The following is a 23,314-nucleotide window of genomic DNA, read 5'->3' as shown; positions in this document are numbered from 1 at the left end:
GATAAAATCAAGTGTGAGCAGAGCTGTGTTAATTTCTGGAGGTCCTGGGGGAGAACCATTGCCTTTTCTTCTAGAAAAGCCCTTATGTTTTTGGACCATGGTTCCCTCTCCTCATTTTCAAAGTCAGCGATGTAGTATCTCTCTAGCCATTGTCACACCTCTCTCTGACACCACTGGAAAAGGTTCTCTACTTTTCCACTCACGTGATTAGATGGGCTCACTGTATAATCCAGGATAATCTCCCACTTTTACATTTCTTTTTAAATTGAATATATTATGGTGAAATCCTATATAATAAAGAGGTAATATGCAAATTGACCCTCATGCCCTTGCACAAGATGGCCATCCCTATGTGGTCAAAGATGGCTGACACAAGATGGCCAGCAGGGGAGGGTAGTTGTGGGCGATCAGACCATCAGGGGAGGGTAGTTAGGGGCAACCAGGCTGGCAGGGAAGGGCAGTTGGAAGCGACCAGGCCTGCAGGGGAGGGCAGTTTGGGGGTGACCAGGCCTGTAGGGGAGGGCAGTTGGGGGTGACCGGGCCAGCAGAGGAGGGGAGTTGGGGGCAACCAGGCTAGCAGGGGAGCAGTTAGGCATCAATCAAGCTGGAAGGGGAGTGGTTAGGGGGTGATCAGGAAGGCAGGCAGAAGCGGTTAGGGCCAATCAGGCAGGCAGACAGGCAAGCAGTTGGGAGCCAGCAGTCCCGGATTGTGAGAGGGATGTCCCAGATTGGAGAGGGTGCAGGCTGGGCTGAGGGAAGCCCCCCACCCCAGTGCATGAATTTCTTGCACCGGGCCTCTAGTTGGTTAATAAAATTGTATAGGTTTCAGGTATACAATTGTACAATACATAATCTGTATATCGCACTATGTTTACCACCTCAAAGTCAAGTCTCCTCCCATCAAAATTTATCCCCCCTTTACCATCTTGTACCTTCTCCCACCCCCTCTTTTCTCTCATATTCACTGTACTGTTGTCTATGAGTCTTTTTTTTTTTTTTTTCCTTATTCAGGACAATCTCCCCCTTTTAAGATTTTTAATTTTAATCACATTTTCAAGTCCCTTTTGCCATGAAAGGATAACACCCACAGATTCTGGGGACCTGGGCATGGGGGGCATTATTCTGCCTGCCACCACTATCATTGCTGTTTTTTGACATCAGTAAGTAAGGCCTAGAGATGGTAGAGAGACCACTGTATTAACCAATGCCATCCAAGAGGTAAGATCAGAGCTGTTTTTGAATGTAGGACTCTTTGATTGTGAATTCTATACTCTTAGCCACTTTGCTACAAGCAGTTGTGAGCCTTCGACTCATCATTTTACCTATTAAAAGGGACAGCCTTGAACTAAATGGTTTATAAGTGTTTGAGTGTGATATTTATAAACAGTTTTTCTGTTGCAGGGTTTTGATGTTTCAGAGTTAAAATGACTCATCCTGAGGCAGGTAGGAAATGTGTGGCCCAGTTTGGGTTTGTTTATATGTGTGTGATCAGGGGTGTTACCACAAGGTCATCCTGTCTTTTCTTGTGGAGACTTGATACGTGAAAAGATCAGAAGAGATTAATTAATGACTATTGAAAGTAAAAGTGAACTTTCAAAAATGTTCTTCATGGGCTGCAGTGAAGAATCCATCTGTTTAAATATGAATTTGAGTCATGTTTCACAAATTTAAAAGCAGTTTATTTTGAAGGCCATGATAGAGATTTTTAATATGATATTTTTGTGAAAGTCTCATTTTCTCTTGCTATATTAGTATATGTATGCTTGTAGTAGATTTTTCTAAAATTATATATCTTCCCATTTTAACACAGTTTCGTATCTTCACCTGGCACTTAAATTTTGGTTTAAAAGAATGCTGTAGAATTGTATGTTATTGGCATATTGCAAATCACCAACTGTGATTCTGCCTCTGAAATTCAAACAGCATTTGTTCCTGACACAGTCCAGATTTCATAATACTTATATTTTCTAAAAGCCCTGAAGATAATTATTAAAACTAATTGTATGTAGAAGTTTTTCCATCATGTGTGGCATTTAAAGAATCGTTCTTTATAATTTTTATTTTCAGTTTATTCTTGAGGGACATCACTGTGAAAACTGTATAACATATTAATTTCATTTGCTTTCATTTAAGCACCAAAATGTCAAAACTTAGTATCTTCAAAATGTACTAAGTGATTTTTAAATTTTTAAGGTCACCCAAGGATATGTTTATTGATTGTAGAGCAAGGGGGGGGGGAGGGTGGAGGGAGGGAGGGAGAGAGAGAGAGACAGAGAGAGAGAGAGGAGTAGAGAGAGAGAGAGAGAGAGATAAGAGAGACATATCGTTGCCTCCTATATGCACCCTGACCAGGTCTTGAACTCACAGCCTAGGTATGTGCCCTGACAAGGAATCAAACCTGCCACCTTTTGGTATATGGGATGATGTTCCAATCAACTGAGCCATCTAACCAGGGCTCAAAATGCATTATAGGCCACACACCTTGTGAGAAGTCTGATGACATTAATATCAAGAATAGACATTCTAAATCCTGATGAAGAGCCTTCGATGGATATTGTTAAGCTTATCGGGGTTACCAAGGAACCTTGACTTTTAGTTTTATATCTCAAATTGAAATTTACTAACAGGATGAGCAGTCTATTGCAGGGTTGTCAAACATAGTTATGTTCATTTATTTATGTACTATCTGTGGCTCTTTTCATGCCACAATGGCAGAGTAGATTTGTTGTGAAAGGGATCATATGGCTTACACATTTCCAAAAATATTTACTCTCTGGCTCTTTTCCAAAAAAGTTTACTGACCCTTCATGTGGTAGAATGTGTGTGTAACTAATATAGGGAGATGCTTGCCAGTCAGTGGTTAAATACTCAGGCTGATTTTATTACTGTACTAAAGGCTGGCGCATGAAATTTGTGCATGGGTATAGTCCTTAGGCCTAGCCTGCGATCAGGGCCATCTTCCCTGGCTGTTGGCAGCCGGCCCTGCCCCCTGCCACCACCCACCTCCAGTTCCCTGTTCCCCATAGGGCTATCAGAGCCTGTCAGTCGGGCTGAGAAACTGAGAGGTTGGCCATTCTCTCCCGCTTGCCAGGCCCACCCCTTGCCGCGGGTCATCCTCTGTGTGTGGGGTGACTGGCAGGGTTGGGGCCTTGGCCTGCGCTGCCTGCATGCACGACCACCCATCCCTGGTTTCCTGTTCCACATCAGGTGATCGGAGCCTGCTTGCCCTGACTGGGAATTGAACCATGACATTCTGGTTCATAGGTCGATGCTCAACCACTGAACCATGCTGACTGTTCCTACTTTTTACTTTGAATTAAAATATTTTATAGAGAGATACTTTGAGATATGCAAATATGTTATTTCTCATTATATTCTCACCCATTAATTTTGGCATCCATTGGTAGATTTACCTGCAAAAGGTATTACTGTAGAGGTTGTCCAATGATGATTTTTATTTTCATCATTCCTTCTGTATTTATTAGTTAGAATGCTACAATAAGGAAAAGCTGTCCATTCTCCACCATTTATTTATTTTTTCAATTATTTATTTGTATCATTGTGGACTCACAGGTACTTAGTTTATTTCTGGGTTATAATTTATTTAGTTGTTTACAGGTTGTCCCAGCTTTGGCCATTGGGAGCTTCTTCAGGTTGGCACCCAATCGATTCGCTTTGATGTGCCTCCATCATTTTTGAGTGCATCACAAGATAGTCCAAGCTCATCATGTATTCTTTCTACCCCAGTCCTCAAATTATTTTTCTAAGGAGCCTAGTTTATTTATTGGAGAACTAGAGGCCCGGTGCACGAAATTCGTTCTTGGGGGGGGGGGGGGAGAGGGTGTCCCTCAGCCCAGCTTGCACCTTCTCCAATCTGGGACCCCTTGAGGGGATGTCCTAGTGGAATTGGGCCTAAACGGGCAGTTGGACATCCCTCTCACAATCCAGGACTGCTGGCTCCCAACCAATCGCCTGCCTGCCTGCCTGATTGCCCCTAACCGCTTCTGCCTCCCAGCCTGATCACCCTCTAACTACTCCCCTGCCAGCCTGATTGACACCTAACTGCTCCCCTGCCAGCCTGATTGCCCCTAACTGTCGTCCCCTGCCAGCCTGGTCACCCCCAACTGCCCTCCCCTGCAGGCCTGGTCGCCCCTAACTGTCCCCCCATGCAGGCCTGGTCGCCCCTAATTTCCCTCCCCTGCAGGCCTGGTCCCCCACAACTGCCCTCCCCTGCTGGCCTGGTCACCCCCAACTTTCCTCCCCTGTAGGCCTGGTCCCCCCCTCCTTCCGAACTTCCCTGCTGGCCCGGTCACCCCTAACTGCCCTCCCCTGCCAGGTTGGTCCCCCCCAACTGCCCTCCCCTGCAGGCCTGATCGCTCCCAACTGCCATCCCTTGCAGGCCTGGTCCCTCCCAACTGCCCTCCCTGTTGGCCATCTTGTGGTGGCCATCTTGTGTCCACATGGGGGCGGCCATCTTTGACCACATGGGGGTGGCCATCTTGTGTGTTGGAGTGATGGTCAATTTGCATATTACTCTTTTATTAGATAGGATGGTATTAGAAACCAAGATCTGGGTACTTGTGTTCATTGGTACTGGGTGTCATTGATTCTAGGACCTGTCAGTGTATGGAACTAAGAAATATATGTTTGTTTACCACACATGCATTAACATCCATTTACACTCATCTGTTGGTCTACTTACCTACCTACTATAAAAACCATGAGTTCATATTACTGCCTCCAGTTCTAATCTAATACCAAAGAGTGCATTTTCTTATTTGTATCTTCTGTTTTGACAGTAAGAATTTGGCTCCCATTATCCCAAATATTTTTCTTTCTCATTTATTTCTGGTGTGTGTGTGTGTGTGTGTGTGTGTGTGTGTGTGTGTGTGTGGTAGCAGTGGTGGTGGTGGTGGTTATAGTAGTGTGAGAATTTATAAACTATACACTTGTGAGGAACAAATTTACTAACCAGAATACAGTTATTTCTCAGGCAGTTCTTTTTGTCATTAGCCTCACATTAAACAGTGAAAAAGTTTTTATCTTCCCTAACACCTTCAGTTGGTTGCATTTTTCATTGGTAACATATTTAGGTTTATTTGTGTTCCATTTTAGATTATCCTGCTCTGTGGTTGATTTCAATTATTTATTTGCATTTTAGGTATTTCGATTATTATGATGGTTCTAAGAGTAACTTACAGAAGTATCACTGCACTAGTATTTCCATTATCATTCTCGTTCTATCTGTACCTCTCTCTTTCAACCCTATTTCTACTAACTCCTTGTAGGCAACCAATTTCATTTTATATCTTTCCTACATTTCTATCTCTCTTAGCATTCTGTGATATTAAAACATTTTTATTGTTTTTCACCCATAGAATTTTGGATATAAAATGCACAACTTAGAAAGGAAAAAGTAAAGCATCAAAACTCAGGGAAAGACAATTTCTTGAAGTTTTGCTTCCTAAAACATAACATTGCTGGTAGCATAAATATCAGTACTGTTTCTCTGTCAGAGTAATTGAAATGCCTTTGTGTATAATACCCCCTTTACCTTTTGTTTCTAGCTGGTAGCAGTGTTTGACGAACAGGATCCACATCATGGAGGTGATGGCACCAGTGCTAGCTCCACAGGCACCCAGAGTCCAGAGATATTTGGCAGTGAGCTTGGCTCCAACAATGTTTCAGCCTTTCAGCCTTATCAAGCAACAAGTGAAATTGAGGTCACACCTTCAGTCCTTCGTGCAAGTAAGCGACAGTTTGTTATTTAATGCATATTTTATCTTAATTTACAGGGATGCCAACTTTTATTATCCAGCCATGACCCTGTGAATGGGATTTTATAAAAATTGTTTTTATAAAAATTGATTAAGTTTAGAATCGGGACAAATGTATTTTGCAAAAGAGATAGACAAGGTTCTTTGCATTTTCATAGATTGTTCTTACTTTACTTTGGACTGGTAGACTTTTAATTGCTCACTAAAAGTATATATTTAAAAGCCTAATATGCTAAGTGTCTGACCATTCAGTCGACTGCTCGACCAGTTGCTATGATGCACACTGACCACCAGGGGGCAGACGCTCTGACAATAAGTCAGCTTGCTGTTGGGATCTTGCTGATCAGGACTCGGCGAGAGGGGCTGGACATGCCCTGAAGCCAACCTCTCTCGGTCCCTCCCCAGACTCTAAAACATTTCTTCTAATTAATTTCTCTCAATGTGCACACATTCATGCACCGGGCCTCTAGTATTAGGATAAGAGTTAATTTCCTGAATTTTACTTTCATATATTTCAAACAGAAATAACCAAAGAGCTTTACATTGAAATAAAATATAGCATGTTTGATTGCCAATCAACTTGGTTATAACCATTACTTAAATTTATCTGTTGAACAGGAGGAGAGACCTCAAGGCCATAATTATCTTCAGGGATCTGGAAGAGATGCTATTAGAATGCCAAATCAAGGAAAGAAAATATAGGATAGAGAGAGTTTATATTAGGAATCCTAGGACCGAGTGTACTGTAGTTCCAGTACACTTGCTTGAAGAATTCTGTCAGCCATTCCTAAAAGGTTACTCAGAAAAGTGAGTAACTTTGCTGGAAACGATGTTTTTTGTTTTTTGTTTTTAATTGTATAATCTTACTAGAGGCCCGATGCATGAAAATTCATGCACTGGAGGGGGAATCCCTCAGCCCAGCCTGTCCCCTTTGTTTGCAGGCGAGTAGAGCCATTTTAGGGAATGATGCATATGGAAGGTGAAGCTTTTGACATCAAATCCCTAAACTTTCATGTTCCCCCATATGTCTTGGCAAGTCTGCCTCATCCCAGGCATAAGTATATTTAAATTTAAAGCTAATTGGTTACCAAATAACCTATATAAATGTTATTGTGTTCAACCAGACTTTTGACAAGTTTGAGTGGGAGTATATTCTACTTTAGGCTTTTTTAATATGAGTTTACTCTGCAGTCACTCCTTTCTAGGATAGTAGTAAAATGTATTCATAGTTCAAAAAGAGTACTGGAGATGTCACATCAGTCTGAACATTTGGGCAAGATTAGTAATCTTTCCAGCCTCAATTCTTTAATCTCTTAAGTACCTCCCTCATAATTGTTGTGAATAGTAAATGAGATGTTTAGGCTACTAATACATTGCCTGACACATAAGCACTAGATTAATAGAAGGTTGTAGAATGGTGATGATGATAATATCTCTTGAATGCAGAGCCACTTATTATTATTTGAAAGGGTTGAGAAGTCACAGAAACCAAATAACTAGAATATGTATTCTTTTTCTTTTTTTAATCCTCACCCAAGGATATTCCCCCATTGATTTTTAAGAGAGTTGACAGGAGGGAATTGAGGAGAGAGAGGAGAAAGAGAAAGATGGATGTGAGAGACACATTGGTCGCCTCCTCCACATTCCCTTACCAAGGCTGGGGATCTAACTTGCAACTCAGATACATGCCCTTGACCAGTCAGTAGTCTGATGGCCAATGTTCTAACCACTGAGCATGCCAGCCACGGCAGAACATGTATTCTTGAATAGGACATACTGGTCGTCTTAGGTAGGTGGGGTGTAGTACTTTCATAGAGTCAAATGGACCCATTTTTCTTTTAATCTCACAATTCTGTGTTATACATTTAACTGTCTCCACTTTCCGTGTTCACAAATCCAGACTTAGAGAAACCTAATGTGCTCAGGGCACACATATCCTATGAAATCATTGAGTCCAAGTCCAGTGATTTTTTTTTCTCACTCATTTTTTTTTCTTTTTAAATTATCAAGATTTGTTTATAGAGGTCAGATAGTTCGGGATAACCTTGCCTTAGAATGGTGGCTGGATTCCTTTTAACTCCAGAATGCTGATTTTGTTTGTGTGTGTGTTTAATGTTTGCGCTGGAAGATCCAGGCTGCAGACTCAAGATTCCTTTGGAACTGGCATATGCCCTTAGTGGTGGTGAAATTTCTGGAAATAGTATTGCTATAAATTTTTTGAGTAATGAAGTATCTGATTTATTGTGTGTGTGTTTATTACCTTTTAACATTTTAAAACTTTTCTAAGCTACGTTAATGTTCCAGTTACTTTTTATCCATTATGAGCTATTTTTTTCTGAAATGGTGCTACTTAATTAATTGGTAAGATTTACTAGCATCCTAACTTTTAGAACGTAAAATGGTATCAATAATTGTTATAGAAGGATCGTGTTATAAAGTGAGCACTCCTTCCCTTCATGTCTTAATTTTTTTTTTCTTACCCAACAATATGGAGATTGATTTTGTCTTGCTAGGATATCCAAGATCTCTGGTTTAGAGATCTCTCTTCTTAACGTTAACTGGTATTAGAATAATATATTCTGGATTTGATTTAAATATATATTGAAAAGTAGAACTAATATTCCTATTGTGTTTCCTTTTAACTTGTGAAGTGGAGCATGGCATACAAATGATATTCTCAGTATGTCAAATAATTACCTTCTTACTGTGCAAGTTCTTTTCAGCATATAAAACTCATCCAGTTTTGTTATAGATGCAATCTGATTATTACATGTTGACAAGGTCATATATCTATTAATTGGATTGGAGATGGGATACAAAATTGCTGTAATTATTGTAATTTTCTAGCTAATTGCAGGGTTGGTGGTGAATATTTTACTTCTGCAAAATGAAAAACAGTATTCCATCAGAAGTTGTGTTATGGGGGTTCACACATTTTGTTTTATATCTTTGGTGCTTTTTGCCCACAAGTATCTCTTTTGTCTGTGTGAGTGAGTGAGTGAGTGTGTGTACAGTGTATGTGTGTGTGTGTGTGTGTGTGTGTGTGTGTGTGTGTGTATCAATCTGCCTCTGAATGTCAGAGTGCTCATTTTCAGGGATCAGTAGAAGCAAGCAAAGACAGAGAGCAGAGTGGTACTCTCAGCTACCTCTTTGTCCTGGTTTCCACCTTACCTCTGTTGTTTATTTATAAATTGGAATACTCTCCTTTCAGAACTATAGTAAAGGTTAGACGGGTCAGATCCAATTGGAAGAGTAATTCTCTTATCTGTTCTCTTGTCACCTGTGTCCTACTTAGAAAAGCTCTCTGAATTGAACATTTTTAAATTAAATTCATATTGTTTGTGTTTGCAATAAAAAATAAGTGAATTATTGGTCAGGCCACTTAGTATTGTTGCATGGAGCTTGTTTTGCATATTCTCTCTCTTGTATTTTTTTTTTTACATTTATTTAAGCTAAGCTAGCTTTCAGAGCTGAAAGCCCAATTGACATTTTAAAAATAATGGTACAGTCTCCTAAAACTCAGAAACAATCACAAAACCTGAATAGGCCAATAGCAAACAACTGATGGAATAGAAGCAGTAATAGAAAAAAAAAAAACAACCTCCCAGCAAACAAAAGCCTGGGTCCAGATGGCTGCACAGGGGAGTTTTACCAAATATTCAAAGAAGAACTATCACCTATCCTCCTTAAAATATTCCAAAAAATCCAAGAGGAAGGAACACTTCTAAGCTCTATTTATGAGGCCAGCATTACACTAATTCCAAAACTAGGTACAGACAGTACAAAGAAAGAGAATTACAGGCCAATATTCCTGATGAACATAGATGCTAATATCCTCAAAAGAATATTAGAAAATTGGATCCAGCAATACATTAAAAAGATCATACATCATGTATCATAAATTATCGAATGAGATACAAGACGCCTTAATGAGCCAATTAATTAGGAGTCATTTATTCATGCGCAGCCCAGAGGGAGGTGTCTTTTCCAAATCTCTGAGCACCCCATACAGGAAGTTTTTCCGTATTTATACTTTTCGAGCCTCTTTGTTTGCAGATATTACAAAGGGCTCTGTGTGAGTTATTGTTACAGACAGTTGTAACCTTGAAAACATAATGAGCTTGTACTTGGCATAATTATTACCAGTATTAGTCTGTTACATTGGATGGCTAGTTTGCAAGGTCAGATAATTAAGTTTATCTTTTTCTATTATTTGAATGAAAAACAAAGTCATTTTACAGAATAACAGACTGTCTTAAAGTGACAGAGTTTATAATGACAGAGTTTACAGGACTAGGGACTATCTAACAATAGCAGAGAGTTTCAAACAGCAGTCTTTTTTTTTTTTTATATAAGATGGAGGTTACTATGCTTCACATGAACAATTGGGATTAATTCTAGGGATGCAAGACTGGCACAATATTCGCAAATCAATAAACATGACACATCACATAAACTAATTGAAAGACAAAAATCACATGATTATATCAGTAGATGCAGAAAAAGCATTTGACAAAATTCAACACCCATTTTTGATAAAAACTCGCAGCAAAGTGGGAATAGAGGTAACATATCTCAATATGACAAAGGCCATATATGTCAAACCTACAAGAACATCATACTCAATGAGCAAGAAGAAAAACCATTTTCCCTAAAAACAAAAATAGGACAGGAATGTCCGCTTTCACCACTCTTATTCAACATAGTACTGGTAGTGGTAGCCACATTGATCAGACAAGAAGAAATAAAAGGCATCCAAATTGGAAAGGAGGAAGTAAAACTCTCATTTTTCACAGATGACATGATATTGTCATCATGGTAGAGTCTTTAGAAAACCCTAAATACTCTACCAAAAAACAACTAGATTTAATAAATGAATTTGGCAATGTATCAGGATACAAAATCAACACCCAAAAGCAATCTCTTTCTTATACACCAATAATGAATTCTCAGAAAGAGAAACTAAACAAACAATTCTATTTACTATTGCAACAAAAAAATTAAGATACTTAGGAATGAACTTAATCAAGGAGGCAATAGACCTGTACTCAGAAAGCCATAGGTCATTGAAAAAAGAGTAGAAGAAGATATAAAGAAGTGGCAGAATATACCGTGTTCATGGATTGGTAGAATAAAAATCATTAAAATGTTCATACTACTCAAGGCAAACTACTGATTCAATGCAATCCCTATTGAAATACCAATAGCATATTTCACAGAGCTAGAATAAATACTCCAGAAATATATAGGGAACCAAAAAGGACCCCAAATAACTGCAGCAATCTTGACAGAGAAAATCAAAGTTGGAGAAATCACAATATTAGATTTCAAGTTATACTACAAAGCCACTGTAATGAAAACAGTCTAGTACTGGCGCAAGAACAGGCATATAGATCAAAGAAATAGAACAGAGGCCTGAGAAATTGGCCCAAGCCATTATGCTCAAATAATATTTGACAAAGGAGGCAAGAGCATACAATGGAATCAAGACAGTCTCTTCAGTAAATGGTGTTGGGAAAATTGGAGAGATACATGCAAAAAAAGAAAAAAAAAAAAAAAAGAAACCAGACCACCAACTTACACCATACACAAGAATAAACTCAAAATAGATAAAAGACCTAAATATAAGTCAGGAAACCATAAAAATTCTAGAAGAAACCATGGGCAGCAAAATCTCAGATATCTCTCTTAACTGTATCTTTATGGATACATCTCCTAGGGCAAAGGAAACTAAGGAGAAAATAAACAGATGGGACTACATCAAAATTAAAAAAGCTTCTGCCCAGCAAAAGAAATGATCAACAAAATGAAAAGGGAGCCCAGTGTATGGGAGAACATATTTGTCAATGATATATCTGATTAAGGGTTATTATCCAAAATATATAAGGACTCATACAACTAAACAAAAGGAAGATAAAACAGTCCAATTAAAAAATGGCAAAGGACCAATAGGTACTTATCCAAAGTAGACACACAGATGGCCAAGAGACATATGAAAAAATTCTCAAAATCACTGATCATCAGAGAGATGCAATGAGGTATCACCTCACACCTGTCAGAATGACTACCATCAACAAATCAACAAATGGCAAGTGCTGGCGAGTACATGGAGAAAAAGGAACCCTACTACACTACTGGTAGGAATGCAGACTGGTGCCGCCATTATGGAAAACAGTATAGAGTTTCCTCAAAAAATTAAGTATCGAACTGCCAATTGACCCAGAGATCCCACTTCTAGGAATATATCCTATGAAACCTGAAGCACCAATCAGAAAGAATGTATGCACCCCTATGTTTATAGCAGCACAGTTTACAGTAGCTAAGATCTGGAAACAGCCCAAGTGCCCATCAACAAATGAGTGGATAAAAAAGCTGTGGTACATTTATACCATGGAATACTATGCAGCAGTAAAAAAGAAGAATCTCTTACCCTTTGAGACAGCATGGAGGGACCTGGAGAGTACCATGCTAAGTGAAATAAGTCAGTCAGAGAAAGACAAGTATCACATGATTTCATTCATACGTCGAATCTAAGTAATAAAATAAACTGATGAATGGAGTGGATCCAGAGACATGGAAGCATGGAACAGAGTGTGGAATCTCGGAGAGAAGGCAGGGGAGGGTGGGTGGGAAGTATTCAACCAAACACCTTGAATGCATATGCATAATCCACAGATGCAGACAGTACGGTGGTGAGAGCCTTGGGAGTGGGCGGGGGGCGGGCTGGAGGGGTCTATGGGGTAAAAAAGGGACATATCTAATACTTTCAACAATAAAGTATTTAAAAAATAATATTATATAATAAAAGCCTAATATGCTAAGTGTCTGGTCATCCAGTTGGCCATTCAGCCAATCAAATTATAATCCTATCTAATGATAGAGTAATATGCAAATTAACCATCACTCCGCTACACCCACAATACATCTCCTAGGGCAAAGGAAACTAAAGAGAAAATAAACAGATGGGACTACATCAAAATTTAGACAGACAGTCTGTTATTTCCCTTTTATTTCTTCGCCCACCAGCCAATCAAGAGCGAGTATGCAAATTAACCCAACCAAGATGGCTGTGGCCACCGAGTGAGCAGGAGGCTTGGGTTTCCCCAGCAATGGAGGAAGCTAAGCTTTCTGCACACCCTGGCCTGCCTTGGCCTTCGCTTAAGGCTACAAAGTTTCAATTATAGAAGATAAATAAATCCCAGACACTAGGGCCTCCGCTTGGGTCGCTGGGGGGCATGGCCAGCCTGCAAACCACCACAGGCCCCTCGCCCAGGCCACCCCATGCCCCAAAGGAACCCCCACCCTGATCCGGGACACTCTTCAGGGCAAACTAGCTGGCCCCCACCCATGCACCAAGCCTCTATCCTATCTAATAAAAGAGTAATATGCAAATTGACTGTCACTCCAACACACAAGATGGCTGCCCCCATGTGGTCAACGATCCTGCCCCCTTGTGGACACAAGATGGCCACACAAGATGGCCAGCAGGGGAGGGCAGTTGGGAGGGACCAGGCCTGCAAGGGAGGGAGTTGGGAGCGATCAAGCCTTCAGGGGAGGGTAGTTAGGGGTGACCAAGCCTGCAGAGGTGGGAAGTTGGGGGCGACCAGGCCTACAGGGAAGGGCAGTTAGGGGGACCCAGGCCTACAGGGGAGGGCAGTTGGGGAGGACCTGGCCTGCAGGAGAGGGCAGTTAGGGGTGACCAGGCCTGCAGGGGAGCCAGTTAGGGTCAAAGAGACTGGCAGGGGAGCAGTTAGGCATCAATCAGGCTGACAGGAGAATGGTTAGGGGGTGATCAGGCTGGCAGGCAGAAGTGGTTAGGGGCAATCAGGAAGGCAGGCAGGCAAGCAGTTGGGAGCCAGCAGCCCTGGATTGTGAGAGGGATGTCCAACTGCCCGTTTAGGCCCGATCCTGGTAGGATCGGGCCTAAACGGGCAGTTTTACATCCCTCGAGGGGTCCCAGATTAGAGAGGGTGCTGGCTGGGCTGAGGGACACACACTCCCATGCATGAATTTCATGGACCAGGCCTCTAGTATGCTAATGATATGCTCAACTGCTCGTTATGTCATGCACTGACCACCAGGGGGCAGGCAGTCAACTGGTCGACCATACACTATGATGTGCACTGACCACCAGGGGGAAGACGCTCCAACCGATAGGTGAGCTTGCTGCTGGGGTCCGGCCGATCGGGACTGAGCGAGATAGGCCGGATACGCCCTGGAGCCTTCCTGTGGTCCCTCCCCAGCTTGCAAACCTCTCGCGTCCCTCTCTGGTCCCAATTATGCACTGGTGGGGTCCCTCGGCCTGGCCTGCACCCTCTCACAATCTGGGCTGAGGGAAACCGCCCCTTTAAGTGCACGAATTTTGTGCACTGGACCTCTAGTTAAAAAAAATGTTAGGTACACAGGTGAGTCTGTTTGGAGGACTGCCGATGGGTGGGGACGATGCTTCTAAGTGGGTTTTGGAAGCGTACTGAGGAAGATGGTAAAAGCAGGCTGATGTTTACTCGCTTTTTAAACACACTGGAGGCACAGGTGAAAATTCCAAACCTAATGAGCAATTTGGCAGATAAGACAGTTCTTCAGACGCTATCAGTTCAGCAGCAGGTGCACTGTCTATGAATGAACGATGTTGTTTGTTCCAGAGGACTGCATTTAAATACCATAAATAAAACTCTTTTCATTGGTATTTGGTATCACAAAAAAGCATATTTTATCCTTCAGTTTTCCAATTAAATAACCAGCAAAAAACTTATTTTAACTTTGTTTGTAAAATTATTTTTAAACTTTCCTGTTCACATTTCATCCATAAAAAAGTGAACAAAATTTATTTTCCCTATATTAGAATACAAGTAAAAAATTAGGCTTTAAAACCAATAATAAAATGTAATTGATCACTTGCTTCATTGGGCTAAAACATTCATTTGTGGTCTTTAGGTTGGAGCACTCTAAAGTATCTTTATAGTCTTTTTAATGTACTGTCTTATTTATATTTACCCAGGAATCGTTTCCTTCCATTGAGCATATGAAAATTTAGACATGTGCATATATTCTCCCCACTGTGGCTTTTATTATATTGTTTGGCACATGAGACATTTGGGAAAGCTTTTCATATCTCTGTAGAATGTTAAAGTCCCTTAGGAAACTTCCAGATCCACCTCCTTTATTTTTACCATTGGGAAGTGGTGGCAGAATTCAGTAAAGTAACACCATCTGTGCGTAAGGCATAACCACAGCTTCATATTTAATACCAGGGAAGTTATTGCCCAAAATGTGTGAATATTTACTGTATGTCAAGATGCCTTTTTTGGTTTCTTTGTGGCATATCCAAACCATCTTTGCAGTTCCTACCTGGCATCAGTATTTCTGAGGTGTCCTTCAGCAAAAGAAGCATTTGCCCCTTAAATAATTTAATTATATCTATGTGTACATTTAATTTTTAAAAATCTTCACACATATGTATTTAATAATAATTTACACTTTAATAATAGTAAGTCAGTTCAATGGGAGTATTGTTATTTTTTAAATTATCTACTTCATGTAGTCACATGGACTTTATTTAGCCTCTAGTTAGCAGCTGATCCTTGGATAGTATATTCATCTGAAAGGCTTGCCGTTAGGGGATTCCTAGTGTTGCCTATGCTGAACTCCTCACTTTGGGGTGGGATGAGTTGAAATTAAACGGAGATCAGGGGGAACTGGACGTGTATACAGAGCTCTCTGTATCTGTCAAAATGTTGTGGCAGAATGCACGGGAGAACCATCAGCCAGCACTCTGAGGGAGGAAAGTTCAACCTTTATTTCACAGATCTGCTAGTCCAGGGGAATTCTGGATCCAAAGCCTGAACTGAACTCCTGGGGAGGCTCTGGCCTATATATCTCCTCCTGTGGTGGGCCCCTGAGGGTCCCCGCAGCTCCGCCCATCAGTCTTGGCAGGGCCTTGGGGGCAAGCTCTGCAGCTCCACCCAAGTCAGCTGTGGTGGGGCCCTGGGGTTAGGCTCTGCAGCTCCGCCCAGGTCAGTCAGAGTGGGGAAGTAAGACTACAGTTTTAACCAGATGCTGAACTAGGTTGCAAGCCCCCCCAATCTCCTTTTCAAAAACTGGCTAAATCTTTGGGAAGAACAGTTTTACCGACTCCTCTTCCTCCCCCTAAAGATTTCTCGATTGCCCAATCAACTTCTTACCTTCTAACTTCTTTTTGTCCTCAGCCACCATGTTTTTCTTGACCCTGAGGTCTTGCCTTGAACTCTTGCTTTTGTATGAGAATATACCTTATTTGTCCAATTATATTCTCTTTTTAAGAAATCTAGAAACATTTGATGAAGGCTAAAATTTGATAATTTTTAATAGTAATAGAACTATGACTATATTAATAAAGGTACAATTTAAATCAAAGCCAGAAGGCCCATTTCCAAATTATTACGTAGGGAAAATAATACTGTGAAAATGTTTTAGTTGATAAGATTAAATTGTAAACTGATTTCATATTCATTTTCATCTTCCATTCTAACCAGCTATTAAGGTTCTTTTCGCTATTATTGCAAGTCACAGAAAAACACATTTTGGATTGTTTTGTGACCATGAAAGCCTGGCAGAGGAAATCTTTTCTTCTCTTGTTGCTGCACTTGTTATAGATCTCCTGTTTACTTTTTGAAACTAATATTGGAGAAATGCGTGGATGGTCTTCTCCATTGCTAGTGAGAGTGTGGTTCTTGGGGTACTGCTGGAATAAGAATTTCCAGAGGTTCCCACTGGAGATAGAGAGCTTTATTTGCATGGAATTATATCATTGGGTTTGCAAAGTCCTATTTCCCTTAATCCAGTCCTGGAAGATGGGCAGTTGAGGATTTAGAGCTAGAAGCAAAGCCAGTCCAGAGTTTCTGTTCCATGGTGGATCTGGGTATGGTATGGCATTAGGCTAGTTGCAGTCCTTTTGTCCATTTTGTGGGGCATCCACAAATCTGTGGGCCACGTGGGCAAATGCAGGGGAGACGAGAGTGTACCCCCTGCAACAGGAGTCCCGAGAGTCCCACGGAACTAAGATGCAAAATAAAGTATTCCTTTATTTAGGAGTTTATCTCAACTCTTCCTGCACTTGCAGTGGCCACATCTACTCTGGCCAATGACCTGTTCCCAGGTGTTATTGATAGGCAAGTAACTTTCCTATATTACCCAGAATTTACTGGACGTGCATCCGTTCTCCCCCTGTCCAGTTCCTGGCGAGTGTTAAACTGTAGCTTACTCCCATAGCTGCACAAATGACATGTCTATAAAATTTGGCCTTCCTTTTGCTCCTTTGCAGTTATTCATAACTAGTTAATTACAACAGTATCAAGATTATGTTTGCTTCTTTATATTTTCATTGCTTTTAATGTCAGAAGTGGCTTTGCATTCCCAGTTTTGTTTGCTACTGTTTGGCCCCAGGACCCAGTTGGTCATATCTCAGAATTATCGTGTCAGTCCCACATGTTTGAAAGACCCAGAGGAAGCTACACAAAAGGCACAAGGTGCTTGGTAAATGTGACTCTGATCTTTTATCCCCTTCTGGAACCAACATTTTAAAGGAAAATAACAAGTTTAAATCAGTATATTAATTCATTATGCTGTTTTTATTTACTAAATTTATATTGACATAAGTTAATTTATTAATCATTATTTATCAATTTATTGCCTACACATCAGCAAATAGTTCTCCTTAATAAAGAGTCTGGGTGCTATCTTGTGTTCACATAGTGTGCCTTGTGAATGTGTAAGTGCACATGAGTATAGGTGTGCTTGAGGAACACATTTGAGAAAGGGTCAATATTGCCTTTTCACAAAGAGTTCTTTTTTATGGAGCTCTTTCTATGCTTTAGATTTGATGCTTCCTTTAAATATTTTTCTTATATTGGCACTTGACAGTACTTAAGTAAATCTAGAATTTTCATAACTCCAAAAAGCAGAGTATGTTTTCATTTCCTCACCTACTGTTTCTCTCTCTTGGTCTCATAATTCCAAATCATTGACCTAGCTCACTCTTTAGTACTGTCACACACTGATTTGTAGGATGGAATGCCTTTCTGTCTGCATCATTATTACACATTTTCAGTGTTCTAAAAGTTGTAGAAAGTTTTCTGCACCCTACATTTTTCTATCTGTCCTGGGGATTAGATGACCACTATCTTTTATTTTTCAACTCTTATGTGCAGAGTCCAGGGTAAATATAGCCATCACAGCAGTTGGCACCTATGTTGCTTTTGTTTTTTTCTAGCACAGTATTAAAGCATCTTTTTCTTGTCTTTAGAGTGGTACGCTGTTTAGTGAGGCTGTGTATGGAAGGAATGTAGGAGTGGCATGTAACTTCAGGAAAACAGTTTGATAATGATGACTCCCTTGTTTAAAGATGGAAAATTATAATTGGGCCAGTTTAGGAAGCCTCAGACCAACTCTAATATGAAAAAAACAGTGACCAAAGTCTAAGTGGTTAGGGCGTCGGCCTGTGCACCAGAGGATTACAGGTTCGATTCCTGGTCACGAACCTGGGTTGCAGGTTTGATCCCAAGCCCTGGTCCTGGCACATGTGGGAGGTAACCAGTGGATGTGTCTCTTTCACATTGATGTTTCTTTCTCCCGCCCCCTCCCCATGCCCCTCTCCTCTCCCTGCTCCTTTCCCTCCCTTCCACTCTCTCTGAAAATCAATAGAAAAAATATCCTCAGGTATGTATTAAAAAAAACAAAAATAACAACAACAAAAAATCATGATAAATTAGCTAGAAAAGTATTTATTTTAAATATATAATTTTTGTTAATGCATTGGAAAAGAAAATTCTATGGCAGAGATGTTACAGCCTAAATATTTATGACTTAGAACACCACAACTAGCTGCTGGTCCCTTTGCATGAGTAGTATGTATCTACTAATATTTGATGATAGCCATTCTTTAGTGACCTGAGTAAGGGAGTTGATAATGGGAGGCAGAAACAAGGTCACTGATAATTCAAAAATCATAGGACACAACTGCACTGAATTCTGAGAACAGGTCCAGAATTCTTCGTTAAGGCTTGGGAAGATCATGCATCTACATTAAGAAGGTAAGGGGCAGCCAGGTGGGCAGGGATATGTATGTGCCTGCTTTTTTGTACTTCAGCCAGAAAAGTTACTAGTCTACCTTCCTCATTTCTCTCCCTTATCTAATATTGGCTCCTCTCTTCTCTTCAAATTTGGGAACTTAGCTTAATCACAGTTAATACATAGTTTATCGGCCTCCAATTTTGAACAACAGGGTGTATGTTTATTTATATATAATATGTATTAATTTTTCTGCTATAACAACTTGATACAAACTTAGTGGCTTAAAACAACACAAATTTCTTATAGTTCTCTAAATCAGAGCTGAAATCCGGCAGTTGGCAAGCCTGTCTTCCTTCTGGAGGCTCCAAGGGAGAATCTATTTCCTTGTTTTGTCCAGCTTTTGGAGGCTGCCTCTGTTCCTTGGCTCACAGCCCCTTCCTCCATCTCCAGATCAGCAAACTTGCCTCTCTATGAGCCTTCTGTAGACCTAGTGCCCTCTCTTTTCTTCTGCTCTTCTCTTCCAGGTTAATCTCCTTATTTCAAAGTCTTTACCTTAATCACAAATGCAGAGTCATTTTTGCCAGGTAAGGTACCATAACAGGTTCTATGGATGAGGATGTGGACATCTTTGGGGGCCACTATTCTGCCTACCACGTGTAGATATGTTTTAATATTATAGCGTAGTATGGGAAAAATACCACTTCCATTGCTTTGTTATGATGGCATTTTCTTCCCTGATCAGGTGACTGGGTATGACACTGAGCCAACAACATGCATGTGGTGGTCACTTTGATTTAAGTGCTTTGGGAGGGAAAGTAATGAACAGTGGGACAAACCACTTCATTTATAAGTATTTCTTTGAGACTATTTTTTATTTAGGTGTGACAAAATGGAGAACTCTTTGTAAAACTAAAACTCTAACCATTATTATATGATTCTGCTTGCTTGATAAAAATAATGTGGTAAAAAATTTGATTGATTTCTTTTACATAATTAAAAGGAATTTTCATAACAGTAATAATTTTTATGCTTATAAACATAATTTTTATTATAAAATTATGTATACTTTATGAATACTAAAACATTGGGTAGTTTTTTTTTTCTCTCGTGTGCTCTCTCTTACTGCTCTTTTCTACCCTTCTTCATGATTTATTTTTTAAGCTTTACAAATTATTATAGACTAGAGGCTTGGTGCACGGATTCATGCACCGGTGGGGTCTTTTGGCCTGGCCTGTGGGAATTGGGCTGAAACTGGCCTGGTGCACTGTTGGGGTCCCTCGGCCTGGCCTTCAGGGTTCCGGCCGAAACTGGCAGTCCGACATTTCCCGAGGGGTCCCAGATTGTGAGAGGGCCTCTAGTATGCATATAAGATCTTTGTTTAATTTCTTCTCACCTTCCCCCTTCCCTCTGAGATTCATCAGTCTGTTCCATGTTTTCATGCCTGTGCATTGAGCATCTGCCCCCTGGTGGTCAGTGCGCGTCATAGTTACTGGTCGAATGGTTGGACACTTAGCATATTAGCCTTTTACATATATAGATCGATGTTTACTTACGTTCTAGACCTATTCATAAAGGATCTGAATGATGAATTCCAAGATGATTACATAAATTGATGAAACTTGTAAATAAATATTGGATGTAATTTTCAGTCTTGAACTTTTATATCAGTTCCTATTATCAGGCTATTTTAGAAGCCTCTAATAATTTGACTTTCAACAAAGGCTTTAAAGTGACTAAAGTCTAGTTCTAATGAGTATTCATGAATACATTCTCCTAAAGACCTTTTTTCTGTATTACTTTACTTTTTTTATTCTTTTGATTATTAGTAAGTGTATTCTAGGGCATTTATCAATCTTTTAAAGAATAAAGTTTTCTTAAATATCTCTCTTTTTTTTGGTGGGTCCTTATATTGTGCTCTATTTTGTATCTACTTATGTACCTCTCTAGCATGTAATTGGTTATACAGCAAGAATCATATTTTCATCATCCCTTTGCATATACAGCAGCTGGGTCACTGCTTTGCATCCCACAAGGATAGCCCCCTTTCCTCTCAGTCCCATGTGACTGTCAGTGTGTACAGAGGATAAAGCATGGACTCTGTCAGTGCTGGTTTAGAGGGTAGAGAGTCTATTTAATTCAGGTTCTAGATAATGCAACATGATAAAAGACTATTCACATCTACCGAATGTAACATTTCAACAGATCCAAATTCAAAGGTATACTTGATCTTTTAATTTTATTTTTTAATTTGCTAACATTTCTTTAGTAGGAATGTTTTTATACATTGAAGAAATGTTTTCCATTGAACACGATTTTTCGTATATTTCAATTTTTGTTCATTCTACAAGATAGTAAATTTACCTGGGAACCTCACAAATAACCTGTACATCTATAATCTCAATTAGATATTGAGAATATCCTGTGTTTGTTTCTATGTATTGGGTAGAGCTGCTTGTTTAGTGGCAAATGTAATGCTCTATTAGTGTAGAAAATATTGAGATACTTGAGGAGATAAAATGTCTCCTGAAAGCACATCTAAAATGATTGCTCTCTGCTTTCTAGTTTTGTAATGCATCTTCATCCACGCCCCTTATTATGAAGACACTAGGGGTCCAGTGCACGAATTCGTGTGCCTTGAAAGGAACTGTGGGCCGTGAGGATGCAGGGGGTACAGGAGTGGGTCTCGGCCCATCCTCTGTGCCCCCGTCTGGCCTCTCCCACCATGGCCCCTGGTTCCCTGTCTGCTCCTGTCGCCACCACTCCCACACGCTGACAGCATTGGCCCCGCTCGCACCTGCTGACGGCACAGAGCGATTGGGGCCGGTGCCAGCAGTGGGTGCAAGCGGGGCCAGTGCTGTCAGCGGGTGTGAGTGGTGGCTGCTGCCCTGATTGCCCCACAGGAGCAGAGGGAGGTGGAGAAGCCCTCAAGGGAGATCTGGGCCGGCGGCCGCTGCTTGCACCCACTGATGGCACCGAGCAATTGGGGCCAGGCCTGGAAGCAGGTGCTAGTGCTGGGCGGGATGGTGGCAGTGCATGGGAGCAAAGAATTTTCAGTAACCACCAGAGGCTAACCCCAATAACAGCGACTGGTGCCCCACCTTGGTCTAGCGCCCCTGCTCACTTGCTCCACCATCTTGCTGCGGCCTACGCCCCTCCTGTTACATGTACGCCCCCTGGTGGTCAGTGCACGTCATAGCGACCAGTTGTTTGGTTGTTCAGTTCTGCTGTTCAGTCTATTTGCATATTAGCCTTTTATTATATAGGATACTAAATTGCTGCATTTTTGTTAAAATCATATAGTACAAGGCTTGATTGCTTTAATTGAGAAGTTTTATTTACCTTTTTTTATAGCAACATTATGTTTTTCTTTATTGTAGATGTGATACAATACTTTCAGACACTCATTTAATTTAACTAATTGGTTTTTGAAAATATGTGTACATGATACAAATTTTAAGGGAACAAAATACATAGGATAAAATGATTTCCTACATTTCTATTCCTTTCTCAGAAGCAGTCACTCTTTTTAAATATGGACTTGCATACAAATTCTATGAATATACAAATAACTCCCAACATATGTGTATATGAGTATAATTATAGGATAATTAAGTATCTATTCTTGGCCCGTACCCCCCCAAATAGGAACATGTTGCATACTGTTTTGCACCTTGCTTTTTCTTGAAACAGTATATTAGAAATTGCTTCATATGAGTAGATGCATGGCAACTTATTTTTTCCTAAAAGGTACATTATATTTTATTGCATGAATGTAGTGTCATCTTTTAAAAATTTCTTTTTAAACTAGTGCCCCAGAGCATGGATTCGTGCACATTGAAAGGAAATTAATTAGAAGATGGCCAGTGGGGTGGGATTGGGTGAGACAGGTTGGACACGCCCTGGAGCCAACCTCCCATGGTGCCTCCCCGGCCCGCAGCACCTGGGGTGGCACCATGGCTTGAAGGGCGTCTGCGGACTGAGCAGGGTCCCTCCAGCAGGAGGGGTCCCTCAGCCTGGTCTGTAGGGATCAGGCTGAAACCAGCTGTCTGAATCCCCCTAAGGGTCACAGATTGTGAGATGGTGGTTCTTGGGTGATGCACCCTAGAATCGGGCTCCCTCCTGTTTGCTTCTGGGTGCCTCACCCGAGAACCGCCACTGCCAAGTCACCGCAGCTCGGCAGCTCCTGCGTTGAGTGTCAGCCCCCGGGTGGTCAGTGCGCATCATAGCTACTGTTCAGAGCGTCTTCCCCCTGGTGGTAATTGCACGTCATAGCTACCAGTCTGACGGTCAGACAGTCACTTAGCCTTTTATATATATACACTAGAGGCCCGATGCACGAAATTCACAGCCCCGCTGCCTCGGCCGGCCCTCACAGCCCCAATCGGCCCTCACAGCCCCTCGCAGCCTCGGCCGGCCCTCACAGCCCTGGCTTGGTCCAGAAGGTCGTTCAGCTGTCTGTTCTAATTAGCATATTACACTTTCATTATTAT

General features: G+C 40.9%; 1 protein-coding gene across 18 annotated transcripts in view; it reads left to right on the top strand.

The window, feature by feature from the left end:
* Nucleotides 1-23,314, top strand: part of PARD3 (par-3 family cell polarity regulator) — a 699,476-nt gene that overhangs the window by 218,388 nt on the left and 457,774 nt on the right. For all 18 annotated transcript variants that reach the window (XM_054716632.1, XM_054716629.1, XM_054716625.1 and 15 more), the window contains one exon: nt 5,568-5,748. In XM_054716632.1, coding sequence (XP_054572607.1) covers nt 5,568-5,748 — 181 coding nt within the window. The remainder of the gene's footprint in view (nt 1-5,567; nt 5,749-23,314) is intronic.

Source organism: Eptesicus fuscus, chromosome 5, assembly GCF_027574615.1.
Source record: "Eptesicus fuscus isolate TK198812 chromosome 5, DD_ASM_mEF_20220401, whole genome shotgun sequence".
In the NCBI taxonomy this organism is placed as follows: Eukaryota; Metazoa; Chordata; class Mammalia; order Chiroptera; family Vespertilionidae; genus Eptesicus; species Eptesicus fuscus.
The sequence above is the reverse complement of the archived record's forward strand: the minus strand, read 5'-3'. Positions and strand labels throughout refer to the sequence as shown.